The sequence below is a fragment of the Akebia trifoliata genome, chromosome 1 (genome assembly GCF_017979445.1).
Source record: "Akebia trifoliata isolate Shusen 1 chromosome 1, ASM1797944v1, whole genome shotgun sequence".
Lineage (NCBI taxonomy): Eukaryota > Viridiplantae > Streptophyta > Magnoliopsida > Ranunculales > Lardizabalaceae > Akebia > Akebia trifoliata.
Window position 1 is genome coordinate 6,421,591 of NC_141375.1, and position 21,889 is coordinate 6,443,479.

The 21,889-nt window shown below is 35.5% G+C and overlaps 2 protein-coding genes across 2 annotated transcripts in view; both read left to right on the forward strand.

Annotated features, from left to right (window-relative positions):
- The window catches only part of LOC147410561 (serine/threonine-protein kinase EDR1-like), a 37,934-nt gene extending 22,322 nt beyond the window's left edge, over positions 1-15,612 (forward strand). The window contains exons 6-14 of the mRNA XM_086436808.1: positions 752-792; positions 8,694-8,762; positions 8,996-9,096; positions 10,953-11,031; positions 11,106-11,204; positions 13,959-14,027; positions 14,352-14,401; positions 14,606-14,782; positions 14,946-15,612. Coding sequence (XP_086292934.1) covers positions 752-792; positions 8,694-8,762; positions 8,996-9,096; positions 10,953-11,031; positions 11,106-11,204; positions 13,959-14,027; positions 14,352-14,401; positions 14,606-14,782; positions 14,946-15,027 — 767 coding nt within the window. The 3' untranslated portion in view covers positions 15,028-15,612. The remainder of the gene's footprint in view (positions 1-751; positions 793-8,693; positions 8,763-8,995; positions 9,097-10,952; positions 11,032-11,105; positions 11,205-13,958; positions 14,028-14,351; positions 14,402-14,605; positions 14,783-14,945) is intronic.
- A 1,778-nt stretch (positions 15,613-17,390) lies between these two features.
- Positions 17,391-20,818, forward strand: LOC147410562 (YCF36, putative (DUF1230)). Its single transcript, XM_086436819.1, has 4 exons — positions 17,391-17,997; positions 18,813-18,841; positions 19,757-19,813; positions 20,428-20,818. Exons 1-4 carry the CDS (start codon positions 17,481-17,483, stop codon positions 20,644-20,646), a joined length of 822 nt encoding a protein of 273 aa, XP_086292945.1. The 5' UTR covers positions 17,391-17,480; the 3' UTR covers positions 20,647-20,818.
- Positions 20,819-21,889: the final 1,071 nt, after the last annotated feature.

Below are 21,889 nucleotides of genomic sequence, written 5' to 3' on the forward strand. Positions count from 1 at the left end.
TTTAGCATATGTTTTTCCTCTCTTGTTATGAATGCATAAGACGAAAATGCCAATTAATGAGATTCACCTGTATGGGGGTAATAGTACTGGAGTCGATTAGTACTTTCTTTTCCCAACTAAGTTGAAGCAAATAAAGGCTAAAAGACATAACTTACCGGAAAGGAATAGTGGGGTCACTTAGACTTACCTGAGAGCATCTAACGATTTTAGATACATCTACATTCCAATTTAAACTGGAGGTTGCTCAACAAATCCAAGTACTGATCCTTTGAGATTAGAGTATACTATCCATTGGATCTTTTCTTTATACATTTTAATATATATTTTGGATGAATGGACATGGAATTGAACATCATATTAAAAACTCAAAATCAGTACTAAAAGTATCAGCCAAATGGTTCAATTTTTTTTTTCTTCTTTTTCTGAGGGCCAATTTCTTAATTCCTGGCTGAGTTTTAACCTGATTTAACAACTCAGGACAGTGAATGAATGATACCAAGACATCTCAGAAGTCAGTATTCATTTGATGAGTCCTGCTAGTTAGCAAATACATGGATGACCTTTTTAGAAACTTGTCCCAAGTATACTTGAAAATTTACTGGTTGATTTTTCATTTTTATTTTGACCTTGGTAACTACTTTAGTAATGTTAAGGGTGAGATATAATAGATATAGGCCTACATAGTATTGAATGACAAGTACAGGTTCATTGCATGGTGGATTGTTTATGTTTGTAATTTCTTCAATTGCAGGTTCATATGGAGAGGTTTATCGTGCAGATTGGAATGGCACTGTAAGTTAAACCTTGGTACATTAGCAATTATCCGTCTAACCTTTTAAAGCAACATCTGATTGGATTTTTAATAATAAACCATGCTTTATTTTTTTAGGCTTACTTTCTGTAATGCATGTGAATTGTTTGGATTTGTTTTTATTTCTGTTAAGCTCTGTGAAATGGCATCTTCAAACTGTCCTTTTCATCCTTTTCTGTATGTACTGTATTATTCCCCAAACTGTCCTTTTCTCTTTTTCAAAGTTGGCACTCCGTGGCCTTTAGTTTTAGAGGGAACATTCTTTGGAATTTGCTTCTGTTTGAGATATGGCAGGTTCTTTGGTTAGAGAGAAATAAAAGGACCTTTGAAGGAAAAGAAAGCTTACACAATATTTGACAAAAATCTAATCTCTCATCTAATTTGGTCCAAGCTTAACAAGGAGTTTCGGGGCTTTTATTTTGGGTGGATTTTATCTTTAGATCGGACTGCATCATGTAGGAAGGTCATTAGTTTTGTTGCGAGGTTTGGCTTGCTTCTTGCCTTTGCTTGTTTTTTGTAATGCAATAGGATGATCTCCTCGACCTCCTACTTTGCCTTTGCTTGTTTTTCCTTCAAATACGAGTTGTGAGCTTGTTTGGTTTAGAAGATTGAATTGGCAAGACCTGTGAGAATTGGACCCTCGATAGATCTAAGGCTTGGACAGGTCTAGTCTGTGAGCACCAACCTTGGTGTTGATGTTCAGATTGGTTATTTCAATCTTAAGAATTCTTCAGCGGATGCTGTGTAATCTGGGACTAAGGGGCTTGAATTGATGTGATCTATAGTTTTTAACTTTCTGTCATACATTTATGGACTAACTTTGCACAACCATTTGTTTCCAAGTGTCCATCTGACATTTGATAAACCTACCACGTTAACATGCACATCCAATATTAACATATCCATTTGGTGCTCAATATACACTTCCCTCTTTGAAGCTTCCACCCATCACATGAAGGTGTATTTTATTGAAAAAGAAGGAAATATAGCAATTATATGCAAACACATTTCTAATGATTGAGATCACTAGAGAAAGGCCAAGAAAAGAAAAACAGTGTTAAGCTCGAATAAACTACCACCTAAACATAAAATCATCAAACCGACATCCTATAAACTTCACCAAAACCAATGGTCAGAATTACACTAGTTCTTTGAAATCCTAAACAATTGCCTCTTGGCTCTCTTCTTTATTGTCACACTTTTATTTTCTTTCCTTCCAAATGGTGCCACTCATTGAAAGGAATTAATTTCCATAGGATTTTCCCTTCCACGAAGAAGCCCTACTATACCACCAAAGGCCATATATTGTATGTGGAACCTTCTGATTCCAGTGCAAATGCCCTATGCAAATGGGCTAAATAAGTAAGTTCTCCATCTCCTTTTAAGTAGCTTTACACGTTATGCACCTTTTGGGCAGTGCAAACCCTCTACTAATCAAGTGGTTTAGGATGGAAATCTTACCCAGCATCTCAATCCACTAAAAAAAGCCATTTTCTAGGAAATTGGGATTTCCAAATTAGTTAGTTGGAAATGGTGAGTCTTGATTTACCCACGCCTAAGAATTGCTCACCATGAATATACATTTTGGTGTATCTACCTCCACTGTCTTATCCGGATTGGTTGGTATGATGTACACGCTTGATATTTGTTCAAGGGTTATAATTGTTACATCAGTCGGTCGATCAGTGATATTCCATCTATACCACTTGAAGTTAAAAAAGAACATACAAAAAGATTTTTGGAAGAGTGGAGGTTAGGAAGCAATCTCTTTTGGAGGAGATTGAGAGTCTCGATAGAAAGGAAGAAGAAGAAAGGTTGTTATCCTATGAGGAAAGGAACTCTTGTGTTGATCTAAGAACGGAATTTCAGAATTTGCTCATGTTGGAAGAAATCAGATGGAAACAAAATTCTAAGGTGAGATGACTTAAGGAGGGTGACAATAACACAAAATTCCTTCATTAGATAACAAACTCTCACTGGAGCTCGAGCTTTATTTCAAAGATTCGGTTCTAGGGGTTGAGGAGAGGATTAGACAAGCAATTGTAGACTTCTACTAGAACCTCTATGCGGAGGGTTGTTTCAAATGACTTCTTGGACAATTTTGGTTTTGAAAGATCTTTCGGGAAGAAGAGGTGTTTCAAGCTATTGGTATTAGGGGGGGGGGGGATAAGGCTTCAGGGTCTGATGGCTTCTCCATGGCGTTTTAAAAGTTTAGTTGGGAGATTATTAAGGAGGACTTGATGATGGTTATCAAGGATTTTCATTAGTAGAGCTTCCTCTATTATATTTCCAATTCTACGTTTATATCATTAGTTCCCAAGAAAAAGGGACCTGAAGATTTGATGGACTTTAGACCTATAAGCCTTGTCAGCTTGGTGTATAAGGCCCCTACTTCTAGACTCAAATTGGTGATCTCAAGGATTATTGGGCAAGAACAATGGGCTTTTATTAGGGGGAGACAAATTTTGGATGGAGTTATGATTGCAAATGAATATATTGATTTGAGGCTAAGAAAGGGAAGACCATGGCTATTGTGTAAGGTTGATATAGAGAAGGCTTATATAGATCACATAAACTGGGTTTTCCTTTGGTACTTGTTGAGACGAATGGGATTTGGTGAAAAATGGTTTTTTTGGATTTGAAAATGTGACTCGTTTGCATCCTTCTCAATCTTGGTTAATGGCAATGTGTTGGGGTTTTCAAGAGTTCTAGAGGGTTTTGATAAGGAGATCTTTTGTCTATGTTCTTGTTTAACATTTTTGTTGAAGCTTTGGGGGAGGTGATATCCAGAGCAAGTAGAGTGAGAGATTTAAGAGGTTTCGGGGTGGATGACCTTGGTCCGAAAGTATCCCATCTCCAATTTGTTGACGACACTCTATTGTTCCTTGATGCAAATCCAGACCAAGCGTCTTTTGAGTGGTCTTTGAAGTTGTTTTGAGACTGTTTTTGGTTTCCTTATTAACTTTAGAAATAGTAAGATCTTTGGAGCTGGTCAGGTACTCGACATTCAGGCTCAGGTGGAATTCTTTGTTATTAGGTTGGCACGTTTCCATCATCCTGTTTGGGCCTTTCTCTCGGTGCTTCTTATAGAATGTCTAGTATTTGGGACCCAATTATCGAGCGGGTCAAGAGAAGGCTGGAATCTTGGAAAGGCTAGATATCTCTCTAAGGGAGGAAAGATGACGTTGATCAAGACAACTTTTTCTAGCATCCCAATCCATTACATGTCGTTATTTAGAATCCCGAAGAAGGTTGAGTCCCAACAAGAGAAGTTGATGAGGATTTCCTCTGGAATGAAAGTTCCGGAAGTAGAAAATTCCACCTAGTTAAGTGGAAGCTTGTGTGTTGTCCAAATAAAAAAAAGGGCTTGGAATTAGGAGAGTTAAGCAAATCAATTAGGCTATGTGAGGGAAGTGGTTGTGGCGTTTTTTTCATGAGAAGGACAAGTTGTGGAAAAAAATTATTAAAGCAAAGTATGGGGAGGGCCCAATGCCATGGGAAAGCTAGTTGAACAATAGGTCGTATGGGTGTAGTGTTTGGAAAATGATCCACAAAATGGCCCCTGAATTCACCGAGTACATCAGTTTTAAGGTGGGAAGAGGAAATAAAGTTTTTTTTTTTTTTTTTTGGGGAGGGGGGGGGGGGGGAGGATTGATGGTGTTGTGATTCCCCGCTTTTGGAAAGTTTCCTTGGTCATTAGTCCTCAAAAGAAAAAAAAAAGATGGCTAGGATGTGTCTTGGGACTTTGGGTTGAGAAAAAACTTTAATGATTGAGAGATCCTTGAGGTAGCCTCTCTAACTAATCTCTTATCCTCTTATGCTTTCTCTACCTATATGGAAGATTCCATGACATGGGCTAGCAGTCAAGATGGTATTTTCTCTATTAGATCTTTTTTTTCCTTACTTGATGTTTCCTCGGGTATCTTTAGTCTTGTTTCTGCGATTTGGTCTCCTTCGATCCTTTCAAAAGTGTCATTCTTCCTGTGGGTTGTTGTTTTGGATAAACTACTCACTAGTGATCACCTTAAGGCAAGTGGTGTTGTAATTGTTGAATTTTGTTTCTTGTGCAAATCGAGTGGTGAATCAGTTGATCACCTTCTTATTCCCTATGAGGTTGCTCAACTAGTTTATTCCTATTTCCTTTCCTCGTTCAATGTTTCTTGGTGTTGGTTTTGCAAAGTTGAAAATCCACAACTTTTTGGGGTAGAGAGATGATTCTTTAGAACTTCATCCCCTCCGCCTTTTGTTGGGGCTTATGGAAAGAAAGGAATGGGTGAATCTTTCAATGGAAGGAGCAATCCACTCAAGGACTAATCATTAGTATTGTAGGCCTGTTTTATTGGTGTAAACAATTTAAAAAGTTTAAAGAATTTTCTTTGAGGATTTTTTGTATAGGTGGGATCAGTGTGTTAAGGGTGATCCGTTTGTTGTTTGTTTGTTTCTCTCGAGGATATCTTGTCCTCTTTATTAATAAAACTTTACACTTAGCAGAAAAAAGAAGAGTGTCCCCACACCACAAGTCCTCCCAAAGTATTCTTGATATGTGTAACCCCACTTTAAATTGATCCCATTTTGGAGCAAATTTAGATGTTTGATGGAGCCTTTTGAAACCCCATTATACTACAAGGAAGATGAAAGTTTTTGGAAACCAACCATTGTTGATCTCGCAATCGAATTGAATGTCCCTTTTCTGCATGATGTCCTTTTCCTCCATATCTTTATTTACGAAGCTGAGCCGTTTTTATCTCCTTAAAGTACGTCATCCTACACAACTAATCACTTATGGATCACAAATCTTTCTCCACTCCAAAAGGTGGAGTTTCTATTCCCTACAAGCAATTTCAAAGGCATTGGAGGCTTTAAGGCCTACCCTAGAGCAAGGCTTTCAAAAAGGACCTTGGGGCTTCGAAGGCTGATTTCATCGTCAGAGTTGTTTAGTAAACTTTTGCCTTAGGAGATGCACATGCCTTTTTGACACTTTGAGTAAGGTTTACTCCATATCCATATGAGGATGTATTTTATCTTTTCTTTTATTCTTTTTTTTATTATATATCTTTGCATAGTAACTTTTATAACATTTAATTTACATGAAGGTTTAATACACACACACACACAAAATACAAGGTTTAAAATCTAGTCTTGAGGCTATGTTTTGGTCAAGAGATAAAACGATACATAATGATACATTCTTGAAACATTCAATGTTTCATATGGGTCTCGGCCGATGCATTTTACTATACGGTATTTTGAACATAGATATATACATATATTTAGTGACATGTTCAGGGGGCATCTAAAACTGACAACTATTTTTACACAACCACTTGGATGCTGTCCATTTTTTATATGTTTTCTACAACACCACTAGATGCCGTTGGATCTTGTAAAACAGATGGCATCCAAGAAGTGTAAAAATAGTTGTCACTTGACGATGTCCCCTGAACGTAATATATATATATATATATATACATATATATATATATATATATATATATATATATATATATATATATATATATATATATATATATATATATATATATATATATATATATATATATATATATGTATGTATATTATTTTCTTTTTCCCATATATATATGTATATTATTTTCTTTTTCCCTAATCTCTCCACAATCCTTGCCAATTTGCAATTCCAACATGAAAGTTAACTTTTTGTCTTCTTTCACATTTTTGTTTTTTGTTTTTGTTTTAGTTTCTTCCCTATTTTTATTTCTTTCTCAATGCCAAGTCTATTCCTCCACATCTTCTTCTAGTCTTAGATTATTGCTAGGCTTTTTTTATTAGTGGTTATTACACACTAAGTGTTGCTTTTTTATTCAAGGGATGAAATTATGAAATGCTGGAAGTATAAAACTGCATATGTAATTCAGTTATTTATCTATTTAAATTATATGTGCTTCTGAGGCTTCCACCTTTAGCCTCAAGGCTTTTACAAGTGTAACACCATTCCTCATGCCTTCGTGCTAGAAAACGCATACCTACAAGAAATCTCTAACCTTCCTCTCTAAATGGTTAGCTATTGACATTGGAATCGAGTAGAGAAAAACGGATTACATAGGAAGGCTATTGGCATTTCTCTATATTTTGCTCAGTTCACCCATTTGGCAACCCAAGCAAACCACATACTGATTCTAGTTTCCAATGAGAAACCCCGTAGATCTTGTTCAATGCTTTGATACCATGTAGCAAGCTATCTATGGTTTTACATGTAAAGATGAGAGAAGGTGAATAAAAGAGAGAAACCAAGAGAAGATATGGGATAACCGATCAGTAGATGGGTACCTGGGAATCTCACATGTTGCCCACAGCTCTCTCTACCTTATGTATTTTTTTAAGTGGACAGTAATTAGGATCATGCCCCTTGTTATCTGGCAAAAAACCGAAATTTTTGTATAACCCTTGTATCACTAATAAATAAGCATTAACACTTACAATTAGTCTAGTCACCAAAATGTTTGTCAGCGGACCATATGTCAAGCATGTTTAAATGGGTGTGAGCACCCATGACACATGAATGAATCTTCAAAAAGATGCCTTCACCCTGGTTGCCTTTGATCTTGACATTTGACATGTCCACAAAGATTAAGTCATGTGAAAGGTAGTATAACTATCAAACTTGGCATCCTCAGCTTCAATCTGTAAGTAGCATGTCATGACCTATCAATGCCTTAAAATGTGATGGAAAGAAGCCCAAAACTAACCAATCCACATACCAACATATCAGGGAGGGTTAAAAATAATGTGCAAAGCATAAGAAAAGTAAGGGAAGGAAGCCTTACGTGCCTTATAACCGAACTTTTCAGAATATGCTCCCTTAAATGAAACATGCCTTTTCCTGGTTATCCTTGTTAACTAAAGCAGTCGACTGCATTGCGTGAAAACTCCTTAGTTAAATCAGGCACTTGTAAAGTGTAGCCAAATCACATGAGCTTATGACTTCAAATGCTTGAAAGTTATTGACAGGCCAGGCCGTGATTTGACTCGTCGAGCAAGTGTTACTTCTATCTTTAGTTTTTTGAAATACAAAATCATTTGAATTGTTCATGCAGAACCAAAATATTATGTGCTTTCTACCATTTCTTCAATGCATTGAGGTGAATTTTTATTTATGGATCTTCGTTCTTTATGACTCTTTCATAAATAACATAAGTATATTGATTGGTAACAATTTGGAATCTGGTCTTTGTAGGTAATTCTGAATTATCAGTCTAATAGTTCGGAAGATGATATTATAAAATTACTTCTTAATTTGTATTAGCATGATAGTATTCATAGTGACAAAAATCTGCGATTTTTTTCAAAAAATTGTGATTAAATCACGATTTTAATAGTTGTCGGTTAAATCCCGATTTTTTCAAAAACTCATAAAGTTTTTTGAAAAAAACATTGATTTTTCAAAAAATCACGATTAATCATGATTTATTCCTGATTTTTTTTTTCAAAAAGTCATGGATTATTTTTATTTTTAGCATTTTTTTTAGTATTATTTTTTATTTAATATATAAAATACGTATTTATGTATATATTTTTATATTTAAAACAATTAGTTTTTACTTTTCAATTTAGGGAAATTTCCCAAATAATTAAAGGCATTTTTGTTTATTCCGAAAGTGTTACAAGCGTTGACAGAGCTATCACATAGTGTTGACACATTAAGAAGGATTTGTCAACAGTGACAACATCTCTGTCAACACATGTAACCCTTTTGGCATTTTTGAAAATTTTGGTAATTATTTGAGAAATTTCCCTTCAATTTAATTTATATGATGTTTTGCCAACTTTTTCTGTGACTTTCTCTTGCTGAATTATTCTCAAACCCCAACTTTGTCACTAAGATGGTATTAGTACTGCATGACAGGAAGTTGCTGTGAAGAAGTTTCTGGACCAAGATTTCTCTGGCGATGCATTGGAGCAACTAAAATGCGAGGTAAGCATTGCCATGTTGAATTTTATATTGTATACTTCAAAAATAGAGGGCTTCTATGGCCACACCAACTTTTACTAAGAGCGCCCCAACATATGTGCTAATTCTATGGTGATTTCATATGAATTGGGGTGCTCTTAACAAAAGTTGGTGTGGGAATAGAATCTCTCTAAAGATAATATGAACCTCTTTCTTGATTTCGTTGGTTTACTTTATAAATGGTATTGATTGTGCAGGTTCGAATCATGCAAAGGCTGAGGCATCCAAATGTCGTTCTTTTTATGGGAGCAGTTACGCGTCCTCCAAACCTCTCAATACTGACTGAGTTTCTTCCTAGGTTGGTTGTACTTATCAGTTTTGTATGTGAATAGTTGAGGTGTAATACATGAAACTACTTTCATGAAATCTTTGGGTTCTGGCTTATCTTTGTTCTTGCTCATAATAGCCCACTGCAGAATTGCTGTGTTTCTCTACAAGAGAGAATTGTGGAGAAAAAGTGGAAGTCCAAGTATATTGTGGCTTTGAAACTGATCATTTTGAAACATATAGAGATGTCCAACAAGAGTAATCTGATGCAGGACCATGAAAACTAACCCAATTTGTAGAATCTGAGATCAGATAATATATTACCAAGGGCAACATGAATTATAAACCAACACTAAATCCACTATAAGTCAAAATAGAAAGTCGACAGTTGATTAAAAGGTTAATAGTATGTTAGTAACAATCATACAATACCATACCTCAAATAATGATTGAGGGTTACTAATGGAAATTAGGACTTCCACTAGCGTAGGGTTTTAAACCAACACAATTAGATTACTCTTGATCCGATCAAAGGATTCCAAAAAAAGGTTAGGCTCAAACGGGTATCCAAAATAAATTGGTGTTATTCAGAAGTCAGGACACTCATCAATAATGATAAATAACTAATTTCCAACAATTTCTTATTCAAATGGGCAGGGAAAAGGTGTTGTAACCAGGTTTGGTATGGTGTAATTGGATTAGGATAAGGTTTGATGGGTATATAGGGTTACGAAGAGGGTTTGGATAAGGTATAGGGGCTGGTTGGTTCAGCTAGGGTTAAGATGGATATAGGTGGTTTGACTGGTGTGGGGAGGGGTTGGAAGGGATTTTGGCTGGGGTAGCTTTAGGTTAGATGAGTTTCGGGTGGGTTTAGGTGATTCTAAAACCGTTTCCTGATGAGTTAGGTGGCTGGTGAGGTTCATGTGAAACTCAAACTAGATTTAGGTTAGGTTTCAATATAAAAGGATTGTGTGGATGGTTTGGCTATGTGTGGGTTGAAGGGAAAAACAGAAAAATAAAGAGGGAAGAATGAAGAACAGAAATGAGGATAGTACCTTGGAATTGCACCAAGGGCTTAGAATCACACCAAGAGTCGTGTCATCACATCAAAACTCAGAAGACCTGTAAATTTTTATTCAATCTCCAATAATAAAACATAACATCATGTGCTTGTAAAGATCCATAATCCTAATGACTCAAAAAGTTGCAAATTATCTAAACTACCCTCCGCTTAAACTTAAAAGTTAAAATAAACCAACTCATGGGCTGGCCATCCAGCCCTATAATGGGATGCATGGCCTCCCCATAAGGGCCAATAACACAAAAAAAAAAAAAAAAAAAAAATAAACGCATCCTTGGCCCACACACTAATAACTAAAATAATAAAAGAATAGGCCCACTAACTAATAAACATAAAAAAGAAAACCCAAGACTAAAAAGAATTACTAGTTGGCCTATTAAGAAAGGTCTTTGTTGCTCCAATGCTTTAATCTGCAACTTGTATGTCCTCATCAGTATCAGTTTGGGGGCTATACAAATGTGAAAAATTGAATATATTGAAATCGTAGACATTAAGATTTGTATGAAACTCTCATGATTTAGTGCTGAGGGCTTGAATATCATTTTGTTTGAAGATGCAAAATTTATTTCAAGAAATCATAAATTAAAATGATCCAAAGAGGTTGTTTTGAACTATTATTTGAAAATCTTGTATTTCCAATTGGAGATTCTCATTCTTCTGTATATGGATGAAGTTTATTGTTTTTCCCTGATTCATTAGTAACCACTAATTTTTTAGCAGCACTGTGATATCTCCTGAAATGCACAAAGCAATCCATGGAATTATTTCATGTACTCTCTCTCAACCCTATTATTGTTTCTCTACAGGGGAAGTTTGTGCAAGTTATTGCATCGTCCCCACATCCACATTGATGAAAAGCGACGACTGCGTATGGCTTTAGATGTGGTATAATTTGGCAAGTCATTTTATTTCACTGGTTTGCATTTTAATGTTCACTAAAGTTCCGCTATTTGTCTCAGGCCAAAGGGATGAATTACTTGCACACTTGCAATCCTACAATTGTGCATCGAGATCTGAAGTCCCCAAATCTTCTTGTTGATAAAAATTGGATTGTTAAGGTTTGATTCCGTTGAAAATTTAGCATATAAGTGTTTCCCTAGTTGACTAGTTTTTGTCATTCCATTTCATATAGAGATTAAATCTTTATAACTTAAGCTATCTGTTAATAACAGATTCTCTATTTTGGAGTTAATGCTTGGATCACCGTATTCTGTTTTGCATTTTCATGTGTTATGGATGCTCGTTTCAAGACTAAATATTTGTTGCCTAGAGGATTATAAATTTTGAAACACTTGTGTGCTTGGCATATACTTTTTCCATTAATGAATTTAAATGTAAAAATGTGAAAATATATTGAGAGGACATTACTAGGAGAGAAAATGTTTGTATTCTTAGAATTTGTGAATTGTCAAAAAACTTGATCGGATCCTTGGAAGCTGGACAAGTTTACTCAATCATGATTGGATTCTGGTATTTCGGTTAACTCAATGAAAACGTGAGAGAGATGGATCTTACTCAATAAACTCTTGAAATTTTCGTTGATTCATCCTTTTTTATTTTTATTTTTATTTTTTTTTCTGTTACACTATTGTGGAGGAAAACATGAGTAAACACTTGGAATTGTCTAATTTCTTGTCTCAAACTCCATTCCTATTTTATGTAAAGATTCCAACAAAGCCGAATATCACAGACCATGCTTTTCCCTAGAGTCTAGCCTGTGCGATACTCCATATAACCCCCCCTTTTGTAGCCCAAGTTGCCTTCCCTTAGGAGTTGAGTGAGAAAATTTTCTCTTCATAGAACTCTTATTTGTGGATGCCAAACAAGGTAGGGGAACTCTGGGGTGTTAAGAAAATAGGGGCAATCGAACCAAGAAAATGAATTGAGAGAAATAAAAACAAGATGCAATTACACATAGAAACACATAGATTTTACATGGTCCCCTCAAGATTGAGGTACGTCCACGGACCACACCAATTCCACTATGAAAAGAAAACTTACAGTTACAGATTACACCCTTTCACAAGATATATACCCCCTAGGAAGACCTAACTAGTATTCTAGTATTTTACATAATATAAGTGAAACTATGAAAATACAACTGGGAATTTTTTTTTAAAATCTTGACTGGTGTGTCCACTGTGTTAAAAGATTAACAGTACTCCTTCCTGACCAGTACCATTAGGCTCCACAAACAATAACATGGGGAGTGGGGACACCTTTGAGAAGGCCGACTTGGGCAATATCAGTGGTTCTCTTGAGTGCTGGATGGGTGCTACGGTTGGGAGCTAGGTCCAAGACACGACTTTCTCGCTCTTCTTGACAGAATTGAAGATCCATGTCAGTTCCTTTGATGAAATAATAGCTATTGAAGGAAAATCTCTTGTCTTGTTTAGAGAGATAGTGTGGGGCCTTGGTAGTTTGGTTTACAATTGATGTCATTCTTGTGATTGAGAGAATCAAAAAGTAAAAAAGATTTGAAGATTTTAGGGTAAATGAAAGAGAGTTTTAGGTTTGTAAGCATGGAATACAAAATAGGCTTCTTTTATTAACTATATTACCGACAACATGATTACACTCAATTATATTACTTTGATCTCCAAATACTAGATTTCATTTATTTCTTTTTTGCTTCACTTCCCGTGATTTCACTTTCCTGTGATTCTGATTGGTGGGTGGTGGATTTTCAGATGTAGAATCACCATAATCACTTTTAAGAAAAACTTTTAACAGCTTGTTCCCTTCTCTGACTTTGTTCCATTCTTTCAAATTGCTCTGCAAATCACTGATTAAATCCACCATTCAAGAGACATTCATCATCCTTCTGCAGTTTAAACCATAACTATGCTCATCCGATTCATGGTGAATTAAACCAAGTCTCCCCAGAAAGTACTACTCTGATATCAGAAATGACTCAGAAACAATCGAAAAACCTTGGAGATTTGAGGTTTTAGGGTGAAAGAAATAGAATTTTATGATAGGAGTATATACAAAATTAAGTCACACATAAAAAGCTGAGAAATCTCTCAAAAACTCGAGTCTTGTTTTTTTAGTCTTTGTACATCATTGCAAAAGAACATGATTTTCTGTTATTTGTAGAGTTCAAGCAAGCAATAAACGAAGTGCTATCCCAGCCATTTGGAGTAAGCTGCATGAATCGTCTTCCACTATTTCACTTTATCTAGAGTTCTGACTTCAAATTTGACTAAAAAGCACTTAATTATAACATACTAAAACAAATACTAGATGGATCTCACTCAACTCTTTGAACAAATTAAACTTAATTTAGAAACTACTCCTTACAATACTTGAACTCCCATTACTAATTTAAGGCTTGAATACTAACTTGGGATATGTGTCATGTGACCATGTAACAGGGGAATAGTCATGAATATTAACACACTAATTTCCTCATGAATAAAAATAACAGTTCCAAGAACTTGGATTGCCCTTCAATTTTCTTCCTTTACTTGGTCAATGCCATCTCACCTTATGTTTGACATGTCTTGGTCATCACTTTCTCTATTTCTCAATAAAATTATCTTTATCACAGATCAACTATTAAAACCCGAAGTCTAGTTTATATGTTCTGCTTGGTATTCCGAAGTTTGTAAGATGTGGGAGTTGGTTGAACTCGAATCAAACACCAATACAGACCCCTTACTTTCTCCATTGTTCCTATTAGATCCCTAGATATACAAAATTTGGTTTTCCAACTTGTATGCATCAGCTGTTTATTCATATTTAAAATACCTTGAGTTTGTTTCTGGAGATCACATAAAAAGTTCTGATATCACTTGGCATGTCTGCAGGTCTGTGACTTTGGTTTATCACGTTTGAAGCACCACACATTTCTCTCTTCAAAATCTATGGCTGGAACTGTAATCCTTCATGAACTCATTTTCATTAATAAAAAATAATTCCATGTTCCCTTGATAGTACTGTTGTTCTACATGTGAGTTGCAATAAACTGACGTACTAAAATGACGTGCTAAAAATGACATGGTTGATGTGGCAGTGTACAGAACCATATATTTTTTTCTTTGGGATACGCAAGGAAAAAAGATCTGTGGTTCTGTGCACATGCATGTCAAATGCGTCAGTTTTAGCGAGTCAGTTTATCATTAGTCTTTACATGTTAGCTTGGATGCCCGTCTACGTCTGACAAACACACAATTTACATGTTTGTTGTCAATGAGATGCAGGCGGAGTGGATGGCACCAGAAGTTCTAAGAAATGAACCATCCAATGAGAAGTGAGTGAACAATTTGTATTTTCTCATTAAAAATGTTACCCAGATATCAGAATAAGTGTTGCATCTGTGTTGGAATTTAAGTGCAAATTCTTGCTTTTGTACCATGTTGTGGCTGCATAGCTGATAGGCCCTTCAAGGTGGAGGAGCTCTATGTTTTCCAGTCTTTTAGTTTTGCTAATAGCATTGAATCTGACTGCTTTGCAGGTGCGATGTGTTTAGCTTCGGTGTGATACTATGGGAGTTGGCTACCATGCGTATGCCATGGAGTGGAATGAACTCAATGCAAGTTGTTGGAGCCGTTGGATTCCAAAATAGACGCCTTGAGATACCTGAAGATATTGATCCGGTGGTTGCACAGATAATACGTGATTGTTGGCAGAGGTAAGTTTTCATTTTATTAACAATTGTTGTCAGCCATTAAGTTACCACTTGGGGGTCTGCTACAGGCTTTTGGCATAAATTTATTTTTCTATATGTTTTATGTTTCATGGACTGCACTGTGCTTCAGTTCCATTTTAAAGTGGTGTCTTTTGTTTTTGTGCAGTGAGCCAAACCTGCGGCCTTCTTTCTCACAGCTTATGTCCCTTCTTAAGCGCTTGCAGTGTTTAGTTGTTGAGAAAAGATAGGCCCAAGACCCAATGGAGGCAACAACTAGAGCGGCAATATTTGTGTTCAAATAAACGTTTTGTGCCTGGACTTGGAGCATGGGCAGCAGAACCCTTGTTGCAGAATCGTTCGCTACCCCTCAAAAGGAAAGAAAAAAATAATGTAAAAAAAGAAAAGAAAAAAAAAAAAAGGAACAAAAAATGGAGTTGTTGGTTCATTCGAAGTGGGGGCCACAACAAGTATCAGCCAGAATGTTTGTCTGATGAATCCTGTTCAAACGACTACTTGAAGTGCCAAGGACACCACAATGAAGTAGTAGTTTTCTCTGCTCTTATTTTCTTTTGTGTATTGTTTTGTTTTGTTTTTAAGTAGAACAATGGAATAATAGTTTAAAAGGCAGGAAAAAAAGAACAGCATAATCTTGTATCTTTCATTCAATGGGTGGCCTAATTCATGGAAGCCTAGTAGCTTGGAAGATGAATAGGTTGATGTCAAACTGATCATTGTTATGAATGATAGCAAGGAAAAAAAAAAAATAAAAGAGAAAAAGGAAAGCCATGGGAATGAATCAGAAGCATTCCTGCATTCTCCAATTTCTGTTCTAATCTTCTTTATGTGGGTGAAGCATTTGTGTGTTAAGTCATTGAGTAAAGGAGTTTTGTGAGTGTGTTGTGATCCCAAAGAGATAAGGGCTTTTAAATTTAGGCATCATCACTGCCCAGATGTTTTTCGGTTTGAGCCGCAGAAGGGGTGAGCTGGGGCACGAGAAGGGCTACCTGGAAGCCATGTAAGAAGGGTATCAAAGTGAAAGATGCCAGGGTGGTGGGTCTCCATTGGTGGTGTCATGACCCTAAAAATAGTATGTCTTAAAAATTTTCCTACCATTAACACCGACGTGATTTTGGTTCATTGGTTAGGTCTAGGGGTTCAACAGGTTGGTTTTGGTTCCGTTCCACATATACCCTAAAAAAAACCCTTGGAAAATTAAGATATGTTCTCTCTGTGTGGTTGAGATTGAGAAGCAATGGGAAATATTGTATTACAGAAAGTTATAAAAAAAAAAAAAAATTGAAGACTAGCATTCTCTTTGGATTTCTATTTTATCGAGAGGGTCCCACTAAGTAGCCAATGCCTTTGTCAATCAGCCCATCTGAAGCTTCTAATCCCATCAAAAGTGATTTAGAAATGTGGATCATCATTAATTTATAAATCACTTTTGATAGGGGTTAGAAATTTCAGATTTGGCTGATTTTTTGTGAGGATGTCATGGAGATCTTCCTCAGAAAAAATCAGCCAATCCAAAACTTTTAATCATATGGGACAACTTTTGGCTCGTAACGTTGGCTCCTTAACATTGGCTGTTGAATACTACTCTAATCTAAAATACAAATTACTTCTTACTATCCCATCGATTAATATTTAATTCGATGGAGATTTGATTCTTAACAGTCCTAATACGTAGATTGGAACAGAACAACCGGGTCATGAGGCCTAAACCCAAATGAGAACCTTCGGTCCTGCTCTACATTGTCCTTCGGTCCATGCGATCTGAAAGTTAATTTGAAGTATTGTTCTATTACCACACCACTATACTATAACCATACACCTCTAAAAAAATGTTCACTATTTTATTTTAAGATTTTCAGGAAGGGAAAAGTTTAAAAGCACACCATAAAATACACATGCACCTTCTAGAACTAGCACAAGAACATCTTAGGGTAATTTTTTGGGGTATCCTTAGGAGTTTGGAGAAAATTACACTCTTGTGTTTAAAAATTGATGACATATCTCTTGACTTTGGTCTTGCATAAGAGTAAAGTAATATGCTCAAAATGCCTTCATCTTGACTTTATGACAAAATTAAAAAAAAAAAAAAAAAATTAATAATAATAAAAAATAAATAAATTGATCCAAAACAGCTGTCCGTTTTGATGTCTGAATGCATCTGAAACAACTTGCTTTATAGATGATCCTTCAAGAAGAAGAGAATTATAACGAATCTTTCAAGTAATTTGGTTCTCTATTTGGATTTGTCTAAATCCCGAAGAAAAGAATTGCGTCATCTTCAATCTCTCCATCTCGTTCTTGAGTTTTGATGGTTGAAAGAGAGAATCTTCATGTCAGACATAAGGGTAAAATGTTTATCTTAGACGTTAAAAGAGATGTATGGGTTGGGGATGATTTTGATCTTTTGCATTGGCATATGAAGTCAAGCTATATGTCATTAATTTGAAAATTCAAGCGATCTAATTTGGTAAGGTGGTGTGATAGTTTCAATTATGATACGATTTTATAACATTCTATCTTACATTTGGGGTATGATGGTAATATAATGGTGTGTGTCACAAAATTTACTATGTAGGAACAAAAAAAAAAAAAAAAAAAATCAATTTTCTCTGTTGTAAGTGAGTTCAAATTCTCCAAGAGTCTTGGACTTGGAGGATATCCCAGCAGACCTTAGAATCCAACTTCCATGGCTACTGTACCTCTCCTTCTATCACAAAAACCATCACCATCATCTCTTCTTCTTCCCCACCCAATAACGCCAATCTTCTCACAACCAATCATCTCAATCAGAAACCCAATCAAATCTCTCCATCACAGACCCACCACCATCACTACTTCCACAATTTCCCTCTCATCTTCCTCCTTTAGAAATGTCCCCTCACCCTCTGAAACAGAGTGCCCTGTCCCACATGACCAACAACCCATAAATGAGTACAAAAACCTCTCCAATTCCTTCCCTTTCTCATGGGCTTCCAGTGATTTAATCGAATATTGTTCTAATTTGATCCTCACAGGTGCATCTTTTGTTCGATATGTCGGTCTTCCAGTCGCTTGGTTCGGTGTAGTTAATCCTGAATCTCAGCCTCTCATGTGTGTTTTTGGAGCAGTTTCAAGTGGGTTGTTTGTTGTTACTTTGGTTGTTCTTCATATGTACCTTGGATGGGCTTATGTTGGAAATCGTTTGCTAAGCGCCACTGTTGAATGTAAAGCTCTTCAATTAGTTTTGTTTTTTGTTCTTTTGGGTAATTAGTTGATAGTGTAATTGTGAAATTTTCAATTACTTCATTATTAGTTTTGTTGGTGTTTATGGGTAGTTGACTGATGGTGTGATAGTGAAAATTTCCATTTGTTTGTTGTTAATTTTGTTGGTGTTCTTATGGGTGGTTTATTGACGGTGTGATAGTGAAAATTTCGTTTACCTAATAATTTCCAATTGCTATGATATTTGTCATGTTCTCGTGAGTAGTTGATTGAAAATTTTGGTTACTTTGTTGGTGTTCTTATGCGTGGTTAATTGATGGCCTAATTGTGAAATTTCCAAGTGCTTCGTTATTAGTTTTGTTGGTGTTCTTATGGGTAATTGATTGTGATGTAATACTGAATTTTTTTATTACTTTGTTTTTTTTCCATGATTCTTATGGTTTGTTGATTGATGACCTAATTGCGAAATTTCCAATTGCCATGATATTTGTTCAATTGTTGTTCTTATGGGTAATTGATTGATGAGGTAATCATGAAAGTTTTTATTGCTTCGTTATTAGTTTTTTCGGTGTTCTTGTGGCAGTTGATTGATATTGTTACTTTGTTATTAGCTGGTAGTTGATTGATGGCCTAATTATGAAATTTGTAACTGTTTTGTTATTAGTTTAGTTGGTGTTCTTATGGGTAATTCATTGATTGTGTAATCGTGAAATTTAATTACTTGTTGGTGTAATAGTGAAAATTTCTGATTGTTTTGTTAGTGTTCTTATGAGTAATTGATTGATGGTATAATTGTGAATGTTTTTGTTGATTGCAGATGAGGAAAGTGGGTGGTATGATGGGCAGGTAACTACTTCACTTGTAATTCTTTCACTGAATTTATTTGGTTTCTTGTTCAATTACTACTGCTTAGTATCTATTACTCATGATCCATACTCCATAACACGGCATAATTAACACTTAAATCCATGCTAGCTAGTGACCTGGATGTTGGGTCTTGAGTATTTCTGAAAATTTTATAAGAGAAGGAATTTGCAGTTCAAGGTTCTAATAGAGCGAGAGGATGACCAAAAAGTACTTGTATTGAGTTATTGAGAGTGGATACGAAGAAACTTGATTTAATAGAAGACACTACTTTCAATATTATTGAATAGAGGACTGGATTTGTGCGGCTTACACCCTGATAGTTCGGGTAAGATTTCGACGATGATGAGCTTCTGAAAATTTTAAGGATATTAGTAGAATGATTTTCTTGAAGACATTGAGGACCAATACTCAGCCTTGTCGTAATACTTTTAGATTGGTTTGATGTTCATAGAGGAGTGCTTTTGGTCTTCTTGTTGTGTACTTATGATAGTGAAATATGGAATCGGTGTATCATTTGTTTCATGTCCTCTTTATCATTGAGATGGTGTCTATGGGATTTACTTCCCTTTGGCATATACTGAGGAATTGAGGAGAGAAATTGTCATGTTTTTGAAGGCAAAGAAGAGTTTCTTTGTGACATTATTCTCAACATCAAACTTGGTGTTTTCATTAGTCAACTGTGTTCAAGTATTGCATAGGGTGGGACATGATTTTTCTGTTTTCTTCTATTCTTTTTTGACGTCGATGCGTCATCTTGACATATGGGGTCTTTGTATATTCTTTGATTGTTTTCGATAATGATATTCTTGAACTCATTAAAAAGGCAAAAAAAGGAAAGAAAAAGAGAAAAAAGCTAACAAGAGCACATAAACTAAATTTTATTTTCCTTGACAGATTTGGGTCAAGACAGCTGAAGTTTTAGCACGTGATCGCCTTCTGGGTTCATTTTCAGTAAGTTAAATCTATACTGATATCATCAGGTTTCAATCGACCCACCATCGATAAAGTGACTTGAGTGTGATGTTTCATGGCTGAATAACCACAATTAAGACTATTTTATCATAGAGCCTTAGTAAGATTTGATATCTTACTAAAGGTCGTTGAGCTCACCTGGTGGCTTCCAGAAACATGATCCAATGCCCCACAAGGATGTAGAGGACAACATTCTTTGTACTTAAAAAAAATAAAAAAGTTAATTTTCACCATTAAATTTTAATTTTAAAATTGGGAGTTTGGTGGGAGTCCAATAGACGTCCATTTTCAAACCCTTGGATCAAGCTCCAAAAAAAATAAAAATAAATTGATTTTTTCTTTTTCTTTTGGACCTGAGTTCTTCCATGAAATCTAGAGAGCTGTGATGTTGGATTGCCAATTTGGTTGTCCATTTGAGCTCAATGACCCTTAATAAGATTTCAAGGAATTGTTTTTCTTTTGCATATTTTTACTATACAAATTGCTTCTTCAAATCCATACAAGGGTTTGATGTGATTCACCAATATTCAAAGAAACATATTTTGTCCAAACCATTGTTTCCTGGTCTCATTTATTTTTGTTCTTCAATTCAGGTCAAACCTGTACTAAGAAGATTGAAATTGACACTAGTAGGACTTGCAACATGTTTAGTTATATCTGTTTTCCTTCTTATCAACATTGAAGTTGGCCAAAAGAACACTAACATCTCATCAGAAGAAGCTGGGGGTAGGGCTGTACCTGGAGTTTACAATGATGAGTCTGCCAGATCATTTGAACCCGATGCATTCTGTGGTGAACCTGATCTGCTTTAATACTTAATAACATTCCTCGGCTCTTCAGCCTATATTGTATAGACTTTTGTACAGGACCTACAGATCTTTCACATGTCGTGTTGGTCACCTACGATATCTGTAAACTAGACCCATTGTATGTTTTGCTTCCATATTTAATAAACGACATTGTTGATAGATAAATTTCAAATAATGCTGTAGTTATAAGTGTGTGACTACTGAATTCTTAATTGGCATCCTGATGTATGAAGTGAGCTTATATTGCCACACCAACTTTTTACCATGCATGCCCAATAATTAAATTCTGCATGAATATCAGATGAAAATATAGACATGCGATGGGTGTGATGATTGAAAAACTAGAATGGTTATCCACACCACCAACACTTTAACTAAATTTTCATTAATTAGGTTGTTATAATAAAATTGGTGCAGAAATATAAGCTTTCTATATGAATTAAATGATCATCATGTAGTTACATAGACCCTATGTGGATACATCTCTCTGCGCAAGAGCAGAAGCCCAATCTATCCACTCAAGAGTAAGTTTTTGGACTTTCTCAACAAAGAGCAAAAAACCTCTCCGCACAAGAACAAAAACCTATCCAAACATTTGCTAGTTCCCCACAGGAGAAGAAGTCGTCATGAAACTCTATCAAAACACAGTGATATTTTCTTGAATGAGCAAAGTAGATTGGATTGACTTTTTTTTTTTTTTTCCATTTTAAGTGATTTTATGAAATTTCGTTTATAGGAATTGCAATTGCGAGTTGCGACATTGATTGTTTGGTGACAGAGTTCAAGGGGTGCATTTTAGGATCTAGAAGCATTGGGACAACTGGTGAATTCAATAAAAAACAACTTCTGCACCTAGATTGTGAAGAGTGGAGACGAGAAGAAATCAAAAGTGGGTCTGAACAGCTCTTGTTTCCAATCCATTTTTGGTTTCTACGAGAGTCCGAAAAATCAAGTACTCACCAAATATGCTTTTGATACGAGAAAATGTTAATTTCCGTCCACAAAACATCACAAAAACAACCTGATTCTCATCCACAAGATATCCATTTGCATTCTCCACAATTATCTTTATTATTATCATTATTATCGGATTGGTAAGCATGTTTTTTATTGTTTCAGTGATTCGATGATTGTAAGAATTGATCCCAGGTCAATATAATTTACCAAGTAAGTTTTCAAAAGCACTTGCACTATTATCCTTATTTGTTATATAAAAACAGTTACATCCTTTTAAATTATTCAGGAA

Coding starts and splice junctions, on each gene's coding strand:
- LOC147410562 (XM_086436819.1), top strand. CDS start 17,481: ATGGCTACTGTACCTCTCCTTCTATCACAAAAACCATCACCATCATCT. Junction 18,842..19,756: donor GTGGGTGGTATGATGGGCAG/GTAACTACTTCA, acceptor TTTCCTTGACAG/ATTTGGGTCAAGACAGCTGA. Junction 19,814..20,427: donor GCCTTCTGGGTTCATTTTCA/GTAAGTTAAATC, acceptor TCTTCAATTCAG/GTCAAACCTGTACTAAGAAG.